Source organism: Bombina bombina, chromosome 3, assembly GCF_027579735.1.
Source record: "Bombina bombina isolate aBomBom1 chromosome 3, aBomBom1.pri, whole genome shotgun sequence".
Classification (NCBI taxonomy): Eukaryota; Metazoa; Chordata; class Amphibia; order Anura; family Bombinatoridae; genus Bombina; species Bombina bombina.
The window spans coordinates 136,438,578-136,463,679 of record NC_069501.1 but is presented as its reverse complement, the minus strand read 5'-3'; the positions used below and the strand labels follow the sequence as shown (position 1 = coordinate 136,463,679).

Sequence of the window (25,102 nt, the reverse complement as noted above, 5' to 3'; positions counted from 1 at the left end):
TTGAAGTTTGCAACAAACATATATCATTAAATATTGGTTATATGTGCATTAATGCATTTTTTAACACACCAAATTCAGTAAAGTCTGAGAGCGAAAATATATCTAATTGTTAATATAAATGTTAAAGTGATGTTAAATGGAAGCATTGTATAAAATGCTAGTTGATTCCATTAGTCTTGCCCAACCCGAACCGCAATTATTTTTTAAAACAAATTTAACTTACATTTTATAATGAATGTTTTTTGTTGTCCTGTAATAAACAATTCCCTCAGCCCCCTTCCATTTTGTTTTCTGCAGTGTAGTAATATATAGAGTGGCCCTATCCACTCTCTAAGTAATAGGTAATGCGTGCTCCTGAGTGATAGAGGGACTGCGCATGCACAGATCATACTGTGACTCCCAAGTAAACAGTGAATCGAATTTACACTCCAAAAAGAATCATAAACTCTATATCAGACTTATCCCGTTTGCTATAATACACATAATATTACACATTTGGTCTTTGAGAAGTACTGGCCTACAGCATTAACAACTGGCTATGTAAACTAAATGTTTGTTATATGAATTTATTTATGTAGTTCAAACATCTCATCTGTTTCCTTAGCTGATCTACAGAAACGGGCTGAAATGATGGGTTCAAGCATCAGATTTAAGAATGTTAGTAGAGGAGATGCAGGAAAATATCGATGTGAAGTTAGTGCGCCTCAAGATACCAAAATTTTTCAGGAGATCGAAATTGAATTAAGCATCTTAGGTAAGAAACATACATCTGCTATATAGCTATGGTTCTATGTGTAGAATAAAGTATATGGCAGTTTCTACGTATCCTGTCAAAAAAAGCATATTTATCTTTTATCAATAAAGGGGCAGCATATTGTTGAGTGCTTGATACAATCAGTTTCATTGATCTATAGATCTATTTGTCTCTGAGAAAGAAACACAGATATAGCATCCTTACATTTTATCACTTGAAATTTGATGAATAATGGTTTATGTAACTGACATTTTTTTCTTAATCCGTGTGATATCTAGAGGGTCATATGCCAACCTCTTTATTATAAGATGTCTCTTGGGTAAATTGAATTAATATTTGTTGCGAGATTGGTAAACAGATTGTTTAATAGTCAGTGTGCAGTAAAAATGAGGGATGCCCCTAAGAAATCAGCAGTATGTGTTTGCACAATTCCTCATAGCCATTGCTGAAAGGGTATGCATATATCATATAAATAAAAGCATATGAAAATATCTACAGGTATATATACATATATTTTTATTTAATTATAGAAGTGAGACTATGGGAGATTGGGTTTGTTTTAATAATCTTTTTGCATTATAATTAATTAAATAATTAATTAAACATAATCAGTGCTAAACCCCATGAAGAGTAGAGGGTAGACCTTTGCAGAGCTTTTTTTTATCTTTTTCCCACTGCATATATGCGAACCACAATACACACTTCTACCACATCCATATGTACAGTTATCAAAGTCTCTTTTGTTCAAGGGGACAGAGAAATCAGTGGAAAAAAATAGTATATTATAAATATATTAATTTGGCAAAACAAAATTACCTTGTGGAGTTTTTTTAAAGATCACAAACCTCAGTCAATATATACATTGAGCAGTCCTCTCCCCAATCCCCAATCTATACCATGGCCTCTAGTTATCAAAGTCTGGCGGACCTGATCCGACAGTGCGGAACAGGTCTGACAGACCTCGCTGAATACGGCGAGCAATACGCTTGCCGTATTCAGCATTGCACCAGCAGCTCACAAGAGCTGCTGGTGCAACGCCGCCCCCTGCAGACTCGCGGCCAATAGGCCGCCAGCAGGGGGGTGTCAATCAACCCGATCGTACTCGATCGGGTTGATTTCTGGCGATGTCTGTCCGCCTGCTCAGAGCAGGCGGACAGGTTATGGAGCAGCGGTCTTTGTGACCGCTTCTTCATAACTGCTGTTTCTAGCGAGCCTGCAGGCTCGCCAGAAACACGGTGCATCAAGCTCCATACGGAGCTTGATACATATGCCCCTATGGCTCAGTTGCCCCTAGGACCCAGCTTGTCAACCTCAGCTATAATTTACATAGACTTTTATAATGAACTAAATGCTATAGTACTTACAGTAAATAAAGCCAGTGTTATTTCCAGGAGAGACCAAAAAAAATAATAATTTCTTTACCAGCAATTTTTATGTGAGCAAATACACAAAGATCTAGTTTTTATATGAGATAATTCATATGGTCACATCATTTTTGGAAGCAGACCTGTTTGTGATTCTTACATTTTCATGTCTCTCTGTTTCTAATGCTGAGACTACCCAGATGTTTTTAGATTCTAAGAAAAAATAAATTCTTTAAAGAGAAGAATTATGAAAATGTTTACACGTTGCATATGTCTAAGGGAAACTAAATACATGCAAGATAGGATGATGTGTTCAAGGTAAGGAGTAGCCTGAAAGAATAGGCAAATTTTATTTTTTTTAAATATGTTTTAACTATTAAAAAAAGTATAAAGGTTTACAATGGGTGCCTCAATGTGGTTACCTGGGTTTTCGCTCTCTGCTGAGGCCAATGAGGGACTGTTATAAATCTTCAACAGCCAAAGACTGTTCAGAATATAGCGTTTAAAGGGACATGAAACCCACATTTTTCTTTCATAATTCATAAATAACTTACCAATTTTCTTCTATTATCAAGTTTGCTTCATTCTCTTGGTATCCTTTATTAAAGGAGCAGCAATGCACTACAGCAGGGGTGGGCAGACTTTTGTAAGGCAAGGTTTACCTCTAATTTTATTCCAAGTGACGTGGTCAGTGGTTAGAGGATACTCCTTCTTTATCTAAACCTATTAACTGTGTATACTGTGAGGAGGTTCCGGTCAAACCGCCGACACAACTCTGTTCCACATGCTTTGACAATATTGCTATATCAAAAAAGAATAAATTATTTAGTATGACTGAGCCATCCACCTCTGAGGGTTCTCCGCAAGGTGCGTTCCCTACAATCATCTCTGATTACACAAGCAGTTCCCCAGGGCACTACTAATCCTCCCTCGGCCATAAATGTGATGCCTCGACCTACTAAGCGCAATCGAAAGGTACGGCACTACTCTCCATCTCAGGGGTCTTCGACTCTGCTGGATGTCTCGGACAGATTATCCGCTGAGGAGGACGACTCCAACTTATCGGAGGATGCCGCTTCTGGGTCAAAATTGGCTACTTCTAGGCCTCTGTCCGCGGAAGAACCAGATTTCAAATTTAAGATGGAGCATTTGCATTTTCTGCTGAAGGAAGTGCTTGCTACACTGGAGGTTCCGGAACCTAAACTTCTGGAGGAACCTTCGATCCCTAAACTGGATAGGGTTTACGAGGAAAGAGTAGTGCCCCAGGCCTTCCCGGTTCCTATCAAAATGGCAAACATTATTAAGAATGAATGGGAGAAACTGGTTTTGCACTTTTCTCACTCGTCTTCTTTTAAGAAGCTTTTCCCCATTCTGGACGTGCAGCTTGAACTGTAGGGAACCGTCCCTAAGGTGGATGGTGCTATCTCCACGCTCGCTAAGAGAACGGCTATTCCGCTTAAGGATAGCTCCTCTTTTAAGGAACCCATGGATAAAAAGATGGAGTCCATGTTGCGGAAGATGTTCTTACTGACGGGGTTCGTGTTCCAGCCGGCGGCGGCAGTTGCTGCGGCTACCTACTGGTGTGACGCACTATCAGCAATGGTTGAGGTGGAGACTCCCCTCAAAGAGATTCTGGATCGAATTAAAGCCCTAAGGGTAGCACATTCATTCATTTGTGATGCTAACATGCAAATTATTCGTCTGAATGCTAAGACATCAGGGTTTTCTATTTTAGCCCGCAGGGCTCTGTGGCTAAAATCATGGTCTGCTGACATGACGTCTAAGTCTCGCTTGCTTTCCCTACCATTCAAGGGTAAGGTTTTGTTTGGCCTGGGCCTGGATTCTATCATATCTACAGTCACGGGTGGCAAGGGTGCCTTCTTACCTCAGGATAAGAAAGTCAAACCTAAGGGTTCTACTTTTCGTCCCTTTCATGCGGACAAGTCCCAGCGCCCGCAGCCTTATGTGAAATATGAGTAATCCAAGGGATCTTGGAAGCCAACAAACTCTTGGAACAAGTCCAAGCAGAACAAGAAGCCAGCTGAGTCAAAGTCGGCATGAAGGGGCGACCCCCGACCTGTCCTTGGACCAGGTAGAGGGCAGACTATCTCTTTTTGGGGAGGCCTAGAGGGGAGACGTTACAGATCCTTGAGTCCTGGAGGTCATTTGCCCAGGTGTACAGGATAGGTTTCAAATCATATCCGCCCAGAGGCAGGTTCCTCCTGTCAAACATCTCTTCAAGACCAGAAAAGAGAGACGCCTTCCTGGGGTGTGTGAGGGATCTCTCATCTCTCGGAGTAATCGTCCCAGTCCCTCCGGCAAAAAGAGGTCTGGGGTATTATTAAAACCTTTTCGTGGTCCCAAAGAAGGAGGGCATGTTTCATCCAATTCTGGACCTAAAGGCCCTAAACAAATTTCTGTCAGTTCCATTGTTCAATATGGAGACGAGCAGGTAAATTTTGCCCCTGGTTCAAGAGGGGCAATTCATGATGACTATAGACCTGAAGGATGCTTACCTTCATGTTCCAATCCACAAGGTTTACTTCAAATTTCTAAGCTTCGGCTTCCTGGACCAGCACTTCCAGTTTGTCGGCCTTTCGTTTGGTCTGGCGACCGCCCCAAGAGTCTTTACAAAGGTTCTGGGAGCTCTTCTCGCAGTAGCGAGAGCCAGAGGGATTGCAGTGGCACCGTATCTGGATGATGGTGTATGGAGGTAATCGGGCTCATGGTTTCCAGCCTAGATGTCATTCCATTTGCCAGGTTCCATCTCAGACCTCTTCAGCTGTGCATGTTGAGACAATATAACAGCAATCATTCAGATTTGTCCCAACAGATATCTCTGAACAGACCGGTGAGGGAGTCCCTGTCTTGGTGGATCCGACCAGGGCAATTGTCTTAGGGGACATCCTTCCTGAGACCATCCTGGGAGATTGTAACCACGGATGCGAGTCTATCAGGATGGGGAGCTGTTTGGGGTGCCAGAAAGGCACAAGGCAGATGGTCTCTAGAGAAATTGAGTCTACCTATAAATATTTTGGAACTTCGAGCGATATTCAACGCTCTGAGGGTTTGGCCCCCTCTGGGGTCGTCCCAATTCATCAGATTCCAATCAGACAACATTACCTCAGTGGCTTACATAAACCACCAGGGGGGATGAGAATCTCCCTAGCAATGAGGGAAGTATCTTGGATTCTGGAATGGGCAGAGACTCAGAAGTGTTCGTTCTCAACTATCCACATTCCGGGTGTGGACAACTGGGAAGCGGATTTTCTGAGCAGACAGACGTTTCATCCAGGGGAATGGTCTCTCCACCCCGAGATGTTTGCGGAGATCTGCAACAGATGGGGGACGCCGGAAATAGATCTCATGGCGTTGAGACTCAATTGCAAGCTACCTAGATATTGGTCGCGATCCAGGGATCCCCAGGCGGAACTAATAGACGCCTTGGCGGTACCCTGGGACTTCAACCTAATTTACATATTTCCACCGTTGCCTCTTCTACCTCGAGTAGTGGCCCGCATCAAGCAGGATCAAACTTCGGCTATTCTGATTGCTCCATCGTGGCCGCGGAGAACATGGTTTGCGGATCTAGTGTCAATGCCATCATATCCGCCATGGAAGTTACCTTGTCGCAAGGATCTGCTAGTTCAAGGTCCTTTTCAACATCAAAATCTTGATTCTCTGAGGCTGACTGCGTGGAGATTGAACGCCTAGTCTTAGGCAAGAGAGGATTGTTGGAGAGAGTGATTGATACACTCGTTCAGGTCAGGAAGCCGGTCACTAGATGCATCTACCACAAGGTGTGGAGGACCTACTTGTGCTGGTGTGAGGAATGAGAATACCCATAGTATAAGGTCAGGGTATCCAGGATTTTGGCCTTTCTTCAGGACGGTCTAGATAAGGGCCTTGCCACCAGTTCCCTAAGGGGACAGATCTCGACTTTATCTGTAATGTTACATAAGAAGCTTGCAGAGCTTCCTGACATTCAGTCCTTTGTGCAGGCTCTGGTTAGGATCAGACCTGTCTTCAGGAATCTGGCTCCTCCTTGGAGCTTAAACTTGGTTCTTAAGGTTTTGAAGAGGGCTCCATGTGAGCCTATGCATGCCCTTGACATTAAGATTCTCTCATGAAAGGTCCTATTGTTATTGGCTATTGCATCGGCATGCAGAGTCTCTGAGTTGGTGGCCTTGCAATGTGAGCCTACCCTTCTTCGCACTGGATTGGGATTTCTTCCCAAGGTAGTGTCGAGTTGTAACATCAATCAGGAAATAGTAGTTTCTTCCTTGTGTCCTAAAGCTTCTTCTTCGAAGGAGAGGTTACCTTATAATCTGGATGTAATTCAAGCTTTTAAGTTTTATCTTCAAGCCACGAAGGAGTTCAGACAGACGTCGTTCTTATTTGTTGTGTATTCTGGAAGACGCAGGGGGCAAAGGGGCCTCTGCAAATTCTCTATCTTTTTGGTTGAGGAGAATGATCCGTCTGGCATATGAGACAGCAGGACATAAACCTCCTCAGAGGATTAAGGCTCACTCGACTAGAGCTGTGGCCTCTTCTTGGACCTTTAAAGGGACAGTCAACACCAGAATTTATGTTGTTTTAAAAGATAGATAATCCCTTAATTACCAATTTCCCAGTTTTGCATAACCAACACAGTTATAATTATACACGTTTTACCTCTGTAATTACCTTGTATCTAAGCCTCAGCAGACTGCCCCCTCATTTCAGTTCTTTTGACAGACTTGCATTTTAGCCAATCAGAGCTGTCTCCATGGTAAATTTACGTGCATAAGCTCAATGTTATCTATATGAAACATGTGAACTAATGCCCTCTAGTGGTGAAAAACTATCAAAATGCATTTAGATTAGAGGCGGCCTTCAAGGTCTAAGAAATTAGCATATGAACCTCCTAGGTTTAGCTTTCAACTAAGAATACCAAGAGAACAAAGCAAAATTGGTGATAAAAGTAAATTGGAAAGTTGTTTAAAATTACATGTTCTATTTGAACCATGAAAGGTTTTTTTGGACTTGACTGTCCCTTTAAGAATGAGGCTTCTATGGAGCAGATTTGTAAGGTGGCCACCTGGTCATCCTTACATACTTTTGCAAAATTTTATAAATTTTATGTTTTTGCTTCGGCGGAAGCAGCTTTTGGGAGAAAGGTTCTGCAGGCTGTGGTTCCCTCAGTATAGGGTCCGCCTCCTTTACCCTCCTGTTTTTTTTATTCAGTGTCCTCTAGAGCTTGGGTATTTGTTCCCACAAGTGATGAATGAAGCAGTGGACTCTCCTCCCATTAAGATGGAAAACATAAATTATGCTTACCTGATAATTTCATTTCTATCTGTGGGAGGAGAGTCCACTGCACCCGCACGTTCTCCGGTGGGTGGACTTAGATTTATTGGCACCATTTATACCCTGATATTTCTCCTACTGTTCCTTGTTCCCTTGGTAGAATGACTGGGGGATGAGGGGAGTGGGGGAGGTATTTAAGCCTTTGGCTGGGGTGTCTTTGCATCCTCCTGGTGGCCAGGTTCTTAATTCCCACAAGTGATGAATGAAGCCGTGGACTCTCCTCCCACAGATGGAAATGAAATTATCAGGTAAGCATAATTTATGTTTCTCCAACATAGGTGTGTCCGGTCCACGGCGTCATCCTTACTTGTGGGATATTCTCTTCCCCAACAGGAAATGGCAAAGAGCCCAGCAAAGCTGGTCACATGATCCCTCCTAGGCTCCGCCTACCCCAGTCATTCTCTTTGCCGTTGTACAGGCAACATCTCCACGGAGATGGCTTAGAGTTTTTTAGTGTTTAACTGTAGTTTTTATTATTCAATCAAGAGTTTGTTATTTTAAAATAGTGCTGGTATGTACTATTTACTCAGAAACAGAAAAGAGATGAAGATTTCTGTTTGTATGAGGAAAATGATTTTAGCACCGTAACTAAAATCCATGGCTGTTCCACACAGGACTGTTGAGAGCAATTAACTTCAGTTGGGGGAACAGTGTGCAGTCTCTTACTGCTTGAGGTATGACACATTCTAACAAGACGATGTAATGCTGGAAGCTGTCATTTTCCCTATGGGATCCGGTAAGCCATGTTTATTTAGATAGTAAATAAGGGCTTCACAAGGGCTTATTAAGACTGTAGACTTTTTCTGGGCTAAATCGATTCATTATTAACACATATTTAGCCTTGAGGAATCATTTATTCTGGGTATTTTGATATGATTATATCGGCAGGCACTGTTTTAGACACTTTATTCTTTAGGGGCTTTCCCTAATCATAGTCAGAGCCTCATTTTCGCGCCGGTATGGCGCACTTGTTTTTGAGGACAGCATGGCATGCAGCTGCATGTGTGTGGAGCTCTGATACATAGAAAAGTCTTTCTGAAGGCATCATTTGGTATCGTATTCCCCTTTGGGCTTGGTTGGGTCTCAGTAAAGCAGATTCCAGGGACTGTAAAGGGGTTAAATATAAAAACGGCTCCGGTTCCGTTATTTTAAGGGTTAAAGCTTCCAAATTTGGTGTGCAATACTTTTAAGGCTTTAAGACACTGTGGTGAAATTTTGGTGAATTTTGAACAATTCCTTCATACTTTTTCGCAATTGCAATAATAAAGTGTGTTTAGTTTAAAATTTAAAGTGACAGTAACGGTTTTATTTTAAAACGTTTTTTGTGCTTTGTTATCAAGTTTATGCCTGTTTAACATGTCTGAACTACCAGATAGATTGTGTTCTGACTGTGGGGAAACCAAGGTTCCTTCTCATTTAACTATATGTATTTTATGTCATAAAAAAATTTAGTAAAAATGATGCTCAAGATGATTCCTCAACTGAGGGGAGTAAGCATGGTACTGCATCATCCCCTCCTTCGTCTACACCAGTCTTGCCCATACAGGAGGCCCCTAGTACATCTAGTGTGCCAATACTCCTCACTATGCAACATTTAACGGCTGTAATGGATAATTCTATCAAAAATATTTTAGCCAATATGCCCACTTATCAGCGAAAGCGCGACTGCTCTGTTTTAGAAAATTCTGTAGAGCATGAGAACGCTGATGATATGGTTTCTGAAGGGCCCCTACACCAGTCTGAGGGGGCCAGGGAGGTTTTGTCTGAGGGAGAAATTTCAGATTCAGGAAACATTTCTCAACAAGCTGAACCTGATGTGATTACTTTTAAATTTAAGTTGGAACATCTCCGCGCTCTGCTTAAGGAGGTGTTATCCAATTTGGATGATTGTGATTATCTGGTCATTCCAGAACCACTATGTAAAATGGAAAGGTTCTTAGAGGCCCCGGGGCCCCCCGAAGCTTTTCCTATATCCAAGCGGGTGGCGTACATTGTTAGTAAAGAATGGGACAGGCCCGGTATACCTTTAGTACCTCCCCCCATATTTATAAAATTGTTTTCCTATAGTCGACCCCAGAAAGGACTGATGGCAGACAGTCCCCAAGGTCGAGGGGGCGGTTTCTACTCTACACAAGCGCGCCACTATACCCATAGAAGATAGTTGTGCTTTCCAAGATCCTATGGATAAAAAATTAGAAGGTCTGCTAAAGATGTTTGTTCAGCAAGGTTCCCTTCTACAACCAATTGCATGCATTGTCCCTGTCACTGCAGCCGCGTGTTTCTAGTTTGATGAGCTAGGAAAGGCGATTATTAGTAATTCTTCTTCTTATGAGGAGATTATGGACAGAATTCGTGCTCTTAAATTGGCTAATTCTTTCACCCTAGACGCCACCTTGCAATTGGCTAGGTTAGCGGCGAAAAAATTCTGGGTTTGCTATTGTGGCGCAGTGCGCTTTGGTTAAAATCTTGGGCAGCGGATGCGTCTTCCAAGAACAAATTGCTTGACATTCCTTTCAAGGGGAAAACACTCTTTGGCCCTGACTTGAAAGAGATTATCTCTGATATCACTGGGGGCAAGGGCCACGCCCTTCCTCAGGATAGGTCTTTTCAAGACCAAAAATAAACCTAAGTTTCGTCAGCCCCAAGGGCTACGTCCTCTAAGCAGGAAGGTAATACTTCTCAAGCCAATCCAGCCTGGAGACCTATGCAAGGCTGGAGCAAAGGAAAGCAGGCCAGGAAACCTGCCACTGCTACCAAGACAGCATGAAATGCGGGCCCCCGATCCGGGACCGGATCTGGTGGGGGGCAGACTCTCTCTCTTCGCTCAGATCCTTGGGCGCTAGAAATAGTCTCCCAAGGTTATTCTCTGGAGTTCAAGGGGCTTCCTCCAAGGGGGAGGTTCCACAGGTCTCAGTTGTCTTCAGACCACATAAGAAGACAGGCATTCTTACATTGGGTAGAAGACCTGCTAAAAATGGGAGTGATTCATCCTGTTCCATTAGGAGAACAAGGGATGGGGTTCTACTCCAATCTGTTCATAGTTCCCAAAAAAGAGGGAACGTTCAGACCAATCTTAGATCTCAGGATCTGGAACAAGTTTCTCAAGGTTCCATCGTTCAAGATGGAAACCATTCGAACACTTCTTCCTTCCATCCAGGAAGGTCAATTCATGACCAAGGTGGATTTCAAGGATGCGTATCTACATATTCCTATCCACAAGGAACATCATCGGTTCCTAAGGTTTGCATTCCTGGACAAGCATTTCCAGTTCGTGGCATTTTCTTTCGGATTAGCCACTGCTCCTAGGATTTTCTCATAGGTACTAGGGTCCCTTCTGGCGGTGCTAAGACCAAGGGGCATTGCTGTAGTACCTTACTTGGACGACATTCTGATTCGAGCGTCGTCCCTTCCTCAAGTAAAGGCTCACACGGACATTGTCCTGGCCTTTCTCAGATCTCACGGATGGAAAGTGAACGTGGAAAAGAGTTCTCTATCTCCGTCAACGAGGGTTCCCTTCTTGGGAACTATAATAGACTCCTTAGAAATGAGGATTTTTCTGACAGAAGCCAGAAAAACAAAACTTCTAGACTCTTGTCGGATACTTCATTCCGTTCCTCTTCCTTCCATAGCGCAGTGCATGGAAGTGATAGGTTTGATGGTAGCGGCAATGGACATAGTTCCTTTTGTGCGCATTCATCTAAGACCATTACAACTGTTCATGCTCAGTCAGTGGAATGGGGACTATTCAGACTTGTCTCCGAAGATACAAGCAAATCAGAGAACCAGAGACTCATTCCGTTGGTGGCTGTCCCTGGACAACCTGTCACAAGGGATGACCTTCCGCAGACCAGAGGGGGTCATTGTCACGACCGACGCCAGTCTGATGGGCTGGGGCGCGGTCTGGGGATCCCTGAAAGCTCAGGGTCTTTGGTCTCGGGTAGAATCTCTTCTACCGATAAATATTCTGGACCTGAGAGCGATATTCAATGCTCTCAAAGCTTGGCCTCAGCTAGCGAGGGCCAAGTTCATACATCAACCATCAGGGGGGAACAAGGAGTTCCCTAGCGATGGAAGAAGTGACCAAAATCATTCTATGGGCGGAGTCTCACTCCTGCCACCTGTCTGCTATCCACATCCCAGGAGTGGAAAATTGGGAAGCGGATTTTCTGAGTCGTCAGACATTGCATCCGGGGGAGTGGGAACTCCATCCGGAAATCTTTGCCCAAGTCACTCAACCGTGGGGCATTCCAGACATGGATCTGATGGCCTCTCGTCAGAACTTCAGAGTTCCTTACTACGGGTACAGATCCAGGGATCCCAAGGCGGCTCTAGTGGATGCACTAGTAGCACCTTGGACCTTCAAACTAGCTTATGTGTTCCCGCCGTTTCCTCTCATCCCCAGGCTGGTAGCCAGGATCATCAGGAGAGGGCGTCGGTGATTTTGATAGCTCCTGCGTGGCCACGCAGGACTTGGTATGCAGATCTGGTGAATGTCATCGGCTCCACCATGGAAGCTACCTTTGAGAGACCTTCTTGTTCTAGGTCCGTTCGACCCACTCCAGCTGACTGCTTGGAGATTGAACGCTTGATCTTATCAAAGCGAGGGTTCTCAGATTCTGTTATTAATACTCTTGTTCAGGCCTGAAAGCCTGTAACCAGAAAAATTACCACATAATTTGGTATATCTGTTGGTGTGAATCTGCAGGATTCCCTTGGGACAAGGTTAAGATTCCTAAGAGTCTATCCTTCCTTCGAGAAGGATTGGAAAAAGGATTATCTGCAAGTTCCTTGATGGGACAGATTTCTGCCTTGTCTGTGTTACTTCACAAAAAGCTGGCAGCTGTGCCAGATGTTCTAGCCTTTGTTCAGGCTCTGGTTAGAATCAAGCCTGTTTACAAAATTTTGACTCCTCCTTGGAGTCTCAACCTAGTTCTTTCAGTTCTTCAGGGGGTTCCGTTTGAACCCTTACATTCCATTGATATTAAGTTATTATCTTGGAAAGTTTTGTTTTTGGTTGCAATTTCTTCTGCTAGAAGAGTTTCAGAATTATCTGCTCTGCAGTGTTCTTCTCCTTATCTGGTGTTCCATGCAGATAAGGTGGTTTTGCGTCCTAAACCTGGTTTTCTTCCAAAAGTTGTTTCTAACAAAAACATTAACCAGGAGATAATTGTGCCTTCTTTGTGTCCTAATCCAGTTTCAAAGAAGGAACGTTTGTTGCACAACTTGGATGTAGTTCGTGCTCTCAAATTTTACTTTGCAGCTACTAAGGATTTCAGACAAACTTTGTCTTTGTTTGTTGTTTATTCTGGTAAACGGAGAGGTCAAAAAGCAACTTCTACCTCTCTCTCCTTCTGGATTAAAAGCATTATCCGATTGGCTTATGAGACTGCCGGACGGCAGCCTCCTGAAAGAATCACAGCTCACTCCACTAGGGCTGTGGCTTCCACATGGGCCTTCAAGAACGAGGCTTCTGTTGATCAGATATGTAAGGCAGCGACTTGGTCTTCACTGCACACTTTTTCTAAATTTTACAAATTTGATACTTTTGCTTCTTCTGAGGCTATTTTTGGGAGAAAGGTTTTGCAAGCCGTGGTGCCTTCCATTTAGGTGACCTGATTTGCTCCCTCCCTTCATCCGTGTCCTAAAGCTTTGGTATTGGTTCCCACAAGTAAGGATGACGCCGTGGACCGGACACACCTATGTTGGAGAAAACAGAATTTATGTTTACCTGATAAATTTCTTTCTCCAACGGTGTGTCCGGTCCACGGCCCGCCCTGGTTTTTTTAATCAGGTCTGATAATTTATTTTCTTTAACTACAGTCACCACGGTAACATATGGTTTCTCCTATGCAAATATTCCTCCTTAACGTCGGTCGAATGACTGGGGTAGGCGGAGCCTAGGAGGGATCATGTGACCAGCTTTGCTGGGCTCTTTGCCATTTCCTGTTGGGGAAGAGAATATCCCACAAGTAAGGATGACGCCGTGGACCGGACACACCGTTGGAGAAAGAAATTTATCAGGTAAACATAAATTCTGTTTTTTATTTAAACGCATTTTGCATAATTCTTTTAAATGTGAATATTGTTTATTGTTTTTTATAAACAGTGGCCCCGAGTGTCCCTGTATGTGATATTCCCAGCTCAGCCATGAGCGGCTCATCAGTTGAACTTAAATGTTGGGAAAATGAAGGCTCCCCAGCTTCAGAGTACAAGTGGTTTAAGAATGGAGTTCCTTTATTAGAAAACCCAGCCCCGAATGCCAGGGTTACAAATTCGTCTTATACACTGAATAAAATCTCAGGCACTTTGGTAAGTGAAAATGACACCAGGAATCTTTGCACATGATAAATCCAAAATAATCTGTCCCCATAAATAGTGGTGTTTATGTGTAAGTGGATAATTTGTGTTGAGATCAAATTGTTAGACTGTTTATTAGCTTTAATGTTGTTCAAAAATCTTAGTTAATAGTTTAAAGGTTTACTGTGGTCACCTTTATCTTTTGTTTCATCTAAATGTGGGAACTTTAAAATGTATTTCAGTTTTGTTTTATATTTTAATTTAAAAAAAAACAAAAAACATTCTTATCCCTAAATAAATATCCCTAAATAAATAAATGCTTTCCTATCATACTTCTAGATGTGTGTCCTTCTCCACTAGTCAGTAAGGATATATATATATATATATATATATATATATATAACAAAAAGACTCACTGGAATCTTAATGTGCTTTATTGTGCACTAATCATTAAATCATATCAGTGACGTTTCGGGGATCTCACCCCTTCATCAGACCTAACATTAAAAATCCAGTGAGCGCAAGCCTTGTTGTGAAATATTCAGGACTTTTGCCTGCACCCTGGTTGTTGTATGGATGGTGAGAGTGCGCTCTGTTGCACTATACAATTTTAAACAACATTCCAATTTCTTCTATTATCTAATTTGCTTCATTATTTTGATATCCTTTGTTGAAGAATTAGTAATCACACGAGGTAGCTATCTGCATCCACCATTCAGCAGCTACTGTGCATATCTAGATATGCTTTTTACCAAAGGATATCAAGAGAACAAAAACAATTAGATAATAGAAGTAAATTAGAAAGTTGTTTAAAATTGAATGCTCTTTCTAAATCATGAAAGAAAAAAAATGTGGGTTTCATGTCCCTTTAAGTTAAAGGGAAACACCTTGTAATTGCACCATTTTTATCAGTCTTTTAAAAGATGAACCTATCAGAAGAGTTAGAACCAGGGCCACCCTTAGCATTTGCGGGGCCCAGGGCAAATGAAATTTATGGGTCCCCATCAGCTCAGCCCCCTTATTTCTCTCCTCTTATATGCCCTGCCCCCTGTATGGCCCAATCCCTGTAATAACACTATATATTACACCCCCTGATACCATAAACACAATACAGGATGTACATTGCATATTCTTATAACCTCACTCCTGGTACAAACTATAAACCACTGCGCTCTTCAGGGCTAAAGAAAAGTACTTAATTTCTCCAACATAGGTGTGTCCGGTCCACGGCGTCATCCTTACTTGTGGGATATTCTCTTCCCCAACAGGAAATGGCAAAGAGCCCAGCAAAGCTGGTCACATGATCCCTCCTAGGCTCCGCCTACCCCAGTCATTCTCTTTGCCGTTGTACAGGCAACATCTCCACGGAGATGGCTTAGAGTTTTTTAGTGTTTAACTGTAGTTTTTATTATTCAATCAAGAGTTTGTTATTTTGAAATAGTGCTGGTATGTACTATTTACTCAGAAACAGAAAAGAGATGAAGATTTCTGTTTGTATGAGGAAAATGATTTTAGCAACCGTCACTAAAATCCATGGCTGTTCCACACAGGACTGTTGAGAGCAATTAACTTCAGTTGGGGGAACAGTGTGCAGTCTCTTGCTGCTTGAGGTATGACACATTCTAACAAGACGATGTAATGCTGGAAGCTGTCATTTTCCCTATGGGATCCGGTAAGCCATGTTTATTACGATCGTAAATAAGGGCTTCACAAGGGCTTATTAAAACTGTAGACTTTTTCTGGGCTAAATCGATTCATTATTAACACATATTTAGCCTTGAGGAATCATTTTATCTGGGTATTTTGATATAATAATATCGGCAGGCACTGTTTTAGACACCTTATTCTTTAGGGGCTTTCCCAAAGCATAAGCAGAGCCTCATTTTCGCGCCGGTGTTGCGCACTTGTTTTTGAGAGGCATGGCATGCAGTCGCATGTGAGAGGAGCTCTGATACTTAGAAAAGACTTTCTGAAGGCGTCATTTGGTATCGTATTCCCCTTTGGGCTTGGTTGGGTCTCAGCAAAGCAGATACCAGGGACTGTAAAGGGGTTAAAGTTCAAAACGGCTCCGGTTCCGTTATTTTAAGGGTTAAAGCTTCCAAATTTGGTGTGCAATACTTTTAAGGCTTTAAGACACTGTGGTGAAAATTTGGTGAATTTTGAACAATTCCTTCATGTTTTTTCGCAATTGCAGTAATAAAGTGTGTTCAGTTTAAAATTTAAAGTGACAGTAACGGTTTTATTTTAAAACGTTTTTTGTACTTGGTTATCAAGTTTATGCCTGTTTAACATGTCTGAACTACCAGATAGACTGTGTTCTGAATGTGGGGAAGCCAGAATTCCTATTCATTTAACTAAATGTGATTTATGTGATAATGACAATGATGCCCAAGATGATTCCTCAAGTGAGGGGAGTAAGCATGGTACTGCATCATTCCCTCCTTCGTCTACACGAGTCTTGCCCACTCAGGAGGCCCCTAGTACATCTAGCGCGCCAATACTCCTTACTATGCAACAATTAACGGCTGTAATGGATAATTCTGTCAAAAACATTTTAGCCAAAATGAACACTTATCAGCGTAAGCGCGGCTGCTCTGTTTTAGATACTGAAGAGCATGACGACGCTGATAATAATATTTCTGAAGGGCCCCTAACCCAGTCTGATGGGGCCAGGGAGGTTTTGTCTGAGGGAGAAATTACTGATTCAGGGAACATTTCTCAACAGGCTGAACCTGATGTGATTGCATTTAAATTTAAGTTGGAACATCTCCGCATTCTGCTTAAGGAGGTATTATCCACTCTGGATGATTGTGACAAGTTGGTCATCCCAGAGAAACTTTGTAAAATGGACAAGTTCCTAGAGGTGCCGGGGCTCCCAGAAGCTTTTCCTATACCCAAGCGGGTGGCGGACATTGTTAATAAAGAATGGGAAAGGCCCGGTATTCCTTTCGTCCCTCCCCCCATATTTAAAAAATTGTTTCCTATGGTCGACCCCAGAAAGGACTTATGGCAGACAGTCCCCAAGGTCGAGGGAGCGGTTTCCACTTTAAACAAACGCACCACTATACCCATAGAGGATAGTTGTGCTTTCAAAGATCCTATGGATAAAAAATTAGAAGGTTTGCTTAAAAAGATGTTTGTTCAGCAAGGTTACCTTCTACAACCAATTTCATGCATTGTCCCTGTCGCTACAGCCGCATGTTTCTGGTTCGATGATCTGATAAGAGCGGTCGATAGTGATTCTCCTCCTTTGGAGGAGATTATGGACTGAATCAATGCTCTCAAATTGGCTAATTCTTTCACCCTAGACGCCACTTTGCAATTGGCTAGGTTAGCGGCTAAGAATTCTGGGTTTGCTATTGTGGCGCGCAGAGCGCTTTGGTTGAAATCTTGGTCGGCTGATGCGTCTTCCAAGAACAAGCTACTTAACATTCCTTTCAAGGGGAAAACGCTGTTTGGCCCTGACTTGAAAGAGATTATCTCTGATATCACTGGGGGTAAGGGCCACGCCCTTCCTCAGGATCGGCCTTTCAAGGCAAAAAATAAACCTAATTTTCGTCCCTTTCGTAGAAGCGGACCAGCCCAAGGTGCTACGTCCTCTAAGCAAGAGGGTAATACTTCTCAAGCCAAGCCAGCTTGGAGACCAATGCAAGGCTGGAACAAGGGAAAGCAGGCCAAGAAACCTGCCACTGCTACCAAGACAGCATGAAATGTTGGCCCCCGATCCGGGACCGGATCTGGTGGGGGGCAGACTCTCTCTCTTCGCTCAGGCTTGGGCAAGAGATGTTCTGGATCCTTGGGCGCTAGAAATAGTCTCCCAAGGTTATCTTCTGGAATTCAAGGGACTTCCCCCAAGGGGGAGGTTCCACAGGTCTCAGTTGTCTTCAGACCACATAAAAAGACAGGCATTCTTACATTGTGTAGAAGACCTGTTAAAAATGGGAGTGATTAATCCTGTTCCATTAAGAGAACAAGGGATGGGGTTCTACTCCAATCTGTTCATAGTTCCCAAAAAAGAGGGAACGTTCAGACCAATCTTAGATCTCAAGATCTTAAACAAGTTTCTCAAGGTTCCATCGTTCAAGATGGAAACCATTCGAACTATTCTTCCTTCCATCCAGGAAGGTCAATTCATGACCACGGTGGATTTAAAGGATGCGTATCTACATATTCCTATCCACAAGGAACATCATCGGTTCCTAAGGTTCGCATTCCTGGACAAACATTACCAGTTCGTGGCGCTTCCTTTCGGATTAGCCACTGCTCCAAGGATTTTCACAAAGGTACTAGGGTCCCTTCTAGCTGTGCTAAGACCAAGGGGCATTGCTGTAGTACCTTACTTGGACGACATTCTGATTCAAGCGTCGTCCCTTCCTCAAGCAAAGGCTCACACGGACATTGTCCTGGCCTTTCTCAGATCTCACGGATGGAAAGTGAACGTGGAAAAGAGTTCTCTATCCCCGTCAACAAGGGTTCCCTTCTTGGGAACAATAATAGACTCCTTAGAAATGAGGATTTTTCTGACAGAGGCCAGAAAAACAAAGCTTCTAGACTCTTGTCGGATTCTTCATTCCGTTCCTCTTCCTTCCATAGCTCAGTGCATGGAAGTGATCGGGTTGATGGTAGCGGCAATGGACATAGTTCCTTTTGCGCGCATTCATCTAAGACCATTACAACTGTGCATGCTCAGTCAGTGGAATGGGGACTATACAGACTTGTCTCCGAAGATACAAGTAAATCAGAGGACCAGAGACTCACTCCGTTGGTGGCTGTCCCTGGACAACCTGTCACAAGGGATGACATTCCGCAGACCAGAGTGGGTCATTGTCACGACCGACGCCAGTCTGATGGGCTGGGGCGCGGTCTGGGGATCCCTGAAAGCTCAGGGCCTTTGGTCTCGGGAAGAATCTCTTCTACCGATAAATATTCTGGAACTGAGAGCGATATTCAATGCTCTCAAGGCTTGGCCTCAGCTAGCGAGGGCCAAGTTCATACGGTTTCAATCAGACAACATGACAACTGTTGCGTACATCAACCATCAGGGGGGAACAAGGAGTTCCCTAGCGATGGAAGAAGTGACCAAAATCATTCTATGGGCGGAGTCTCACTCCTGCCACCTGTCTGCTATCCACATCCCAGGAGTGGAAAATTGGGAAGCGGATTTTCTGAGTCGTCAGACATTGCATCCGGGGGAGTGGGAACTCCATCCGGAAATCTTTGCCCAAGTCACTCAGCTGTGGGGCATTCCAGACATGGATCTGATGGCCTCTCGTCAGAACTTCAAAGTTCCTTGCTACGGGTCCAGATCCAGGGATCCCAAGGCGGCTCTAGTGGATGCACTAGTAGCACCTTGGACCTTCAAACTAGCTTATGTGTTCCCGCCGTTTCCTCTCATCCCCAGGCTGGTAGCCAGGATCAATCAGGAGAGGGCGTCGGTGATCTTGATAGCTCCTGCGTGGCCACGCAGGACTTGGTATGCAGATCTGGTGAATATGTCATCGGCTCCACCTTGGAAGCTACCTTTGAGACGAGACCTTCTTGTTCAGGGTCCGTTCGAACATCCGAATCTGGTTTCACTCCAGCTGACTGCTTGGAGATTGAACGCTTGATTTTATCGAAGCGAGGGTTCTCAGATTCTGTTATTGATACTCTTGTTCAGGCCAGAAAGCCTGTAACTAGAAAGATTTACCACAAAATTTGGAAAAAATATATCTGTTGGTGTGAATCTAAAGGATTCTCTTGGGACAAGGTTAAGATTCCTAGGATTCTATCCTTCCTTCAAGAAGGATTGGAAAAAGGATTATCTGCAAGTTCCCTGAAGGGACAGATTTCTGCCTTGTCGGTGTTACTTCACAAAAAACTGGCTGCTGTGCCAGATGTTCAAGCCTTTGTTCAGGCTCTGGTTAGAATTAAGCCTGTTTACAAACCTTTGACTCCTCCTTGGAGTCTCAATTTAGTTCTTTCAGTTCTTCAGGGGGTTCCGTTTGAACCCTTGCATTCCGTTGATATTAAGTTATTATCTTGGAAAGTTTTGTTTTTAGTTGCAATTTCTTCTGCTAGAAGAGTTTCAGAATTATCTGCTCTGCAGTGTTCTCCTCCTTATCTGGTGTTCCATGCAGATAAGGTGGTTTTACGTACTAAACCTGGTTTTCTTCCAAAAGTTGTTTCTAACAAAAACATTAACCAGGAGATTATCGTACCTTCTCTGTGTCCGAAACCAGTTTCAAAGAAGGAACGTTTGTTGCACAATTTGGATGTTGTTCGCGCTCTAAGATTCTATTTAGATGCTACAAAGGATTTTAGACAAACATCTTCCTTGTTTGTTGTTTATTCTGGTAAAAGGAGAGGTCAAAAAGCAACTTCTACCTCTCTCTCTTTTTGGATTAAAAGCATCTTCAGATTGGCTTACGAGACTGCCGGACGGCAGCCTCCCGAAAGAATCACAGCTCATTCCACTAGGGCTGTGGCTTCCACATGGGCCTTCAAGAACGAGGCTTCTGTTGATCAGATATGTAGGGCAGCGACTTGGTCTTCACTGCACACTTTTACCAAATTTTACAAGTTTGATACTTTTGCTTCTTCTGAGGCTATTTTTGGGAGAAAGGTTTTGCAAGCCGTGGTGCCTTCCATTTAGGTGACCTGATTTGCTCCCTCCCTTCATCCGTGTCCTAAAGCTTTGGTATTGGTTCCCACAAGTAAGGATGACGCCGTGGACCGGACACACCTATGTTGGAGAAAACAGAATTTATGTTTACCTGATAAATTACTTTCTCCAACGGTGTGTCCGGTCCACGGCCCGCCCTGGTTTTTTTAATCAGGTCTGATAATTTATTTTCTTTAACTACAGTCACCACGGTACCATATGGTTTCTCCTATGCAAATATTCCTCCTTAACGTCGGTCGAATGACTGGGGTAGGCGGAGCCTAGGAGGGATCATGTGACCAGCTTTGCTGGGCTCTTTGCCATTTCCTGTTGGGGAAGAGAATATCCCACAAGTAAGGATGACGCCGTGGACCGGACACACCGTTGGAGAAAGTAATTTATCAGGTAAACATAAATTCTGTTATATATCAAGTTAAAACTTTTTATCCCCTTAAAGACGCTGCAGTCTTGGGCTTTTCTCTGCCGTCATCTCGCTAGATCGCGTTATTTCTGCATGCCCCACGAGGCGGGTGGGCGGCCCATCACTGGAGGGGGGCGTGAAAGCCTTGGTCAATATGCTACACTGAAAAAAAATCTTCAGAGCGGCAGGGAGGGGGAAGGAAGGAGAGAGGGAACTATTCAGTGGAGGTGGGTTTAGAGGGTGGGAAAGCGAGGGGGGGAGGGTTAGAGAGCTTTTTGGGAGGGATCAGGGAGGTGGGAAGGTAAGGGGGTAATCTACACTTAAGAAAATGTTAAAAAGAAAAAGAAAATACATTTTAAAAAAAAGTTTAAAACTGCATACTGGCAGACTGTCTGCCAGTACTTAAGATGGGGGTGACCATTGGGGGGTGGGGGAGGGAAGAGAGCTGTTTGAGACGGGTCAGGTAGGGATTAGGGGGTGCGAAGTGTCAGGTGGGAGGCTAACCTCTACATTAAAGCTAAAACTAACCCTACAAGCTACCTTATTAACCCCTTCACTGCTGTGCATAATACAAGTGTGGTGCGCAGCAGCATTTAGCTGCCTTCTAATTACCAAAAAGCAATGCCAAAGCCATAGATGTCTGTTATTTCTGAACAAAGGGGATCCCAGAGATGCATTTACAACTGTTTGTGCCATGATTGCACAAGCTGTTGGTAAATAATTTCAGTGAGAAACCTAAAATTGTGAAAAAGTTAACAATTATTTTTTTAGTGCATTTGACAGTGAAATGGTGGCATGAAATATACCACAATGGGCCTAGATCAATACTTTGGGTTGTCTACTAAAAAAAATATATATAGTTTTTATAGGTAAATATAAAAAAGGCTCTATTTCTGTTATAATGTAGTGATGGCAAAAATGCTAAAAATGCTCTGGTCTTTTGGGGAAGTTTTTGTCTGAAATGCCTGGTCCTTAAGGGGTTAAATTTAATTAAACAAAGTTGCTAAAAAGTAGTCATATGATCACATATAACAAATAAAAGACACCATATAGTTACATTCACATACACTGAAGTAGTAAAAAGTCCCATGTATCAGTCTGTGTATTAAATCATCTATTCCTGAGTGAGCCGTCTCTGAGTGACCTGTGAGATGTAAAGACACGGTCCTAGTAAAGTGCGTGTAAACAACAAAGCACACTCAAAAAAGGAACTACTCACAGGAGACACTGTAAAAAGATTGCACTTTGTACACTGAAGATATCCGCAGTCCTGCTGTGAAACACATGCTGTCTGTTAGAGGAATCTCCCAGTGCATAAATCTCTGTATATAAAGTCTATGGGCGCAGCATGTTCACCAACTTCAAAACCGGTGTTGTAAGTTCCAAGATAAAGGATATCAGTTGTGTATTGAATTGTTCATGCTGGATTCTACCAAGCATTATACAGATTGTAACTGTGGCACCTACACTGTAAGGCAAATAATAGTACAAAATAGTATACTATTGAGCAACAACGTTTCAGCCCACTACAGACTTTTTTCAAGCTCAAGAGCTTTGTTGTGTACACATACTTCTCTAGGACCGTGTCTTTACATTTCACAGGTCACTCAGAGACGGCTCACTCAGGAACGCATGATTTAATACACAGACTGATACATGGGACTACTTCAATGTATGTGAATGTAACTATAAGGTGTCTTTTATATTTTACTAGTCCTAAAGCCCGTTCACACTGGCCATTTTTTGCAGTACAGCGGTCCCACCCCTTGTGCTCTCTCCCTCCCCCTCTCTTTTTGCTCTCTCTCCCCCTCTCTTTTGCGCTCTCTCTCTCCCCCCTCTCTTTTGCGCTCTCTCCCCCTCTCTTTTGCGCTCTCTCCCCCTCTCTTTTGAACTTTCTCTCTCTCCCCCTCTCTTTTGCGCTCTCTCTCCCCCTTTCTTTTGCGCTTTCTCTCCCCCCTCTCTTTTGCGCTCTCTCTCTTCCTCTCTCTTTTGCGCTCTCTCTCTCTCCCCCTCTCTTTTGCGCTTTCTCTCTCTGTGAATGTAACTATAAGGTGTCTTTTATATTTTATTAGTCCTAAAGCCCGTTCACACTGGCCATTTTTTGCAGTACAGCGGTCCCACCCCTTGTGCTCTCTCCCTCCCCCTCTCTTTTTGCTCTCTCTCTCCCCTCTCTCTTTTGCGCTCTCTCCCCCTCTCTTTTGCGCTCTCTCTCTCTCCCCCCTCTCTTTTGCGCTCTCTCTCTCCCCCTCTCTTTTGCGCTCTCTCCCCCTCTCTTTTGAGCTTTCTCTTTCCCCCGTCTCTTTTGCGCTCTCTCTCTCCCCCTCTCTTTTGCGCTCTCTCTCCCCCCTCTCTTTTGCGCTCTCTCTCCCCCCTCTCTTTTGCGCTCTCTCTCTCTCCCCCTCTCTTTTGCGCTTTCTCTCTCTCCCCCTCTGTTTTGCGCTCTCTCTCCTCCCTCTCTTTGCGCTTTCTCCCCCCTCTCTTTTGCGCTCTCTCCCCCTCTCTCTCTCCCCCACTCTCTCTCTCTCCCCCCCCTCTCTCCCCCCTCTCTCTCTCTCCCCCTCTCTCTCCCCCCTCTCTCTATCTCCCCCGCCCTCCCCCCCATCTCCCCCTCTCTTGCTCTTTCCCCTCTCTTATCCTATCTTTAGCTCTTTCCCATCTCTTTTGTTCTCTCCCCCCTCTCTATTTCTCTAGCTAGTTATTATCCGGTAAACAAAGGGTTAAGGAAGCGGGGTGGGGGAAGTAGTGTCCCAAGGACTATATGTGGTCTCCCATGTGGCCATGTTCCCTCTAAGGTGTGCATGTATTTTTATATTATATTTTTTAAATAATTTATTAAAGGGACAGTCAACACCAGAATTTTTGTTGTTTTAAAAGATAGATAATCCCTGTATCACCCATTCCCCAGTTTTGCATAACCAACACAGTTATATTAATATACTTTTTACCTCTGTGATTATCTTGTATCTAAGCCTCTGCAGACTGCCCCTTATTTCAGTTCTTTTGACAGACTTGCATTTTAGCCAATCAGTGCTCACTCCTCGGTAAATTCATGTGCATGAGCTCAATGTTATCTATATAAAACACATGAACTAATGCCCTTTAGTGGTGAAAAACTGTCAAGATGCATTTAGATTAGAGGCGGCCTTCAAGGTCTAAGAATTTAGCATATGAACCTCCTAGGTTTAGCTTTCAACTAAGAATACCAAGAGAACAAAGCAAAATTGGTGATAAAAGTACATTGGAAAGTTGTTTAAAATTACATGCCCTATTTGAATCATGAAAGTTTTTTTTTGGACTTGACTGTCCCTTTAATAAATTTTAAAGGAATTGAAAAGTATAAAAAAGGAAAAGGTGCATGTGTGCATTTTGGTTTTAAATAGAATCATTTCTTAATACAGTTCTATTAGCAAAAATGCTTCTAGTAAAAGTTATTACTGTTTTCAGCATCATACGCACATATGCTGCGAGGGTCCGTGAACAACACACCTTCTCAGAGAGCTGCAGTGGTGTGTATTGCCGACTCTGAGAAGGTGTGGTGTTTGAATAACTTTTACTAGAAGCAGTTTTGTTTATGGAAGCATTCAGCTAAAATGCTTCTATTTAAAATTGCAATACACACGTGCGCATTTCAATTTCTCTTGTTAAGTGTGTTCAGTCCACGGGTCATCCATTACTTATGGGATATATTCTCCTTCCCAACAGGAAGTTGCAAGAGGATCACCCAAGCAGAGCTGCTATATAGCTCCTCCCCTCACATGTCATATCCAGTCATTCTCTTGCAACCCTCAACAAAGAAGGAGGTCGCGAGAGGAGTTGGAGTTTTTACTTAATTATTCTTCAATCAAAAGTTTGTTATTTTAAATGGCACCGGAGTGTGCTGTTTTTCTATCTCAGGCAGTATTTGGAAGAAGAAACTGCCTGCGTTTTCTATGATCTTAGCAGGCGTAACTAAGATCCACTGGCTGTTCTCGACATTCTGAGGAATGGGGTAACTTCAGAACATGGGAATAGCATGCGGGGTCCCCCGCAAATGAGGTATGTGCAGTACAATTTTTTCTGGGAATGGAATTGACTAAGAAAACACTGCTGTTACCCGTATGATGTAAGTACAGCCTTTAATGCAGTAGTAGTGACTGGTATCAGGCTGATAAATGTATGCACAGTAGAGTTATTTTCTAGGGACTAGAATTTGACTGAGAAAATACTGTTAATACTGAAATAATGCTTAAGCCTTATCTGCAGTGGAAGCGACTGGTAGCAGGCTTAGTGATAAC

At 43.3% G+C, this 25,102-nt stretch overlaps 1 protein-coding gene across 1 annotated transcript in view; it reads left to right on the top strand.

Annotated features, from left to right (window-relative positions):
• Positions 1–25,102, top strand: part of LOC128652247 (junctional adhesion molecule B) — a gene marked incomplete at its 5' end in the record, with an annotated part of 149,434 nt that overhangs the window by 11,615 nt on the left and 112,717 nt on the right. Inside the window, 2 exons of the mRNA XM_053705184.1 lie at positions 605–754; positions 13,574–13,776. Of these exons, the coding sequence (XP_053561159.1) occupies positions 605–754; positions 13,574–13,776 (353 nt within the window). The remainder of the gene's footprint in view (positions 1–604; positions 755–13,573; positions 13,777–25,102) is intronic.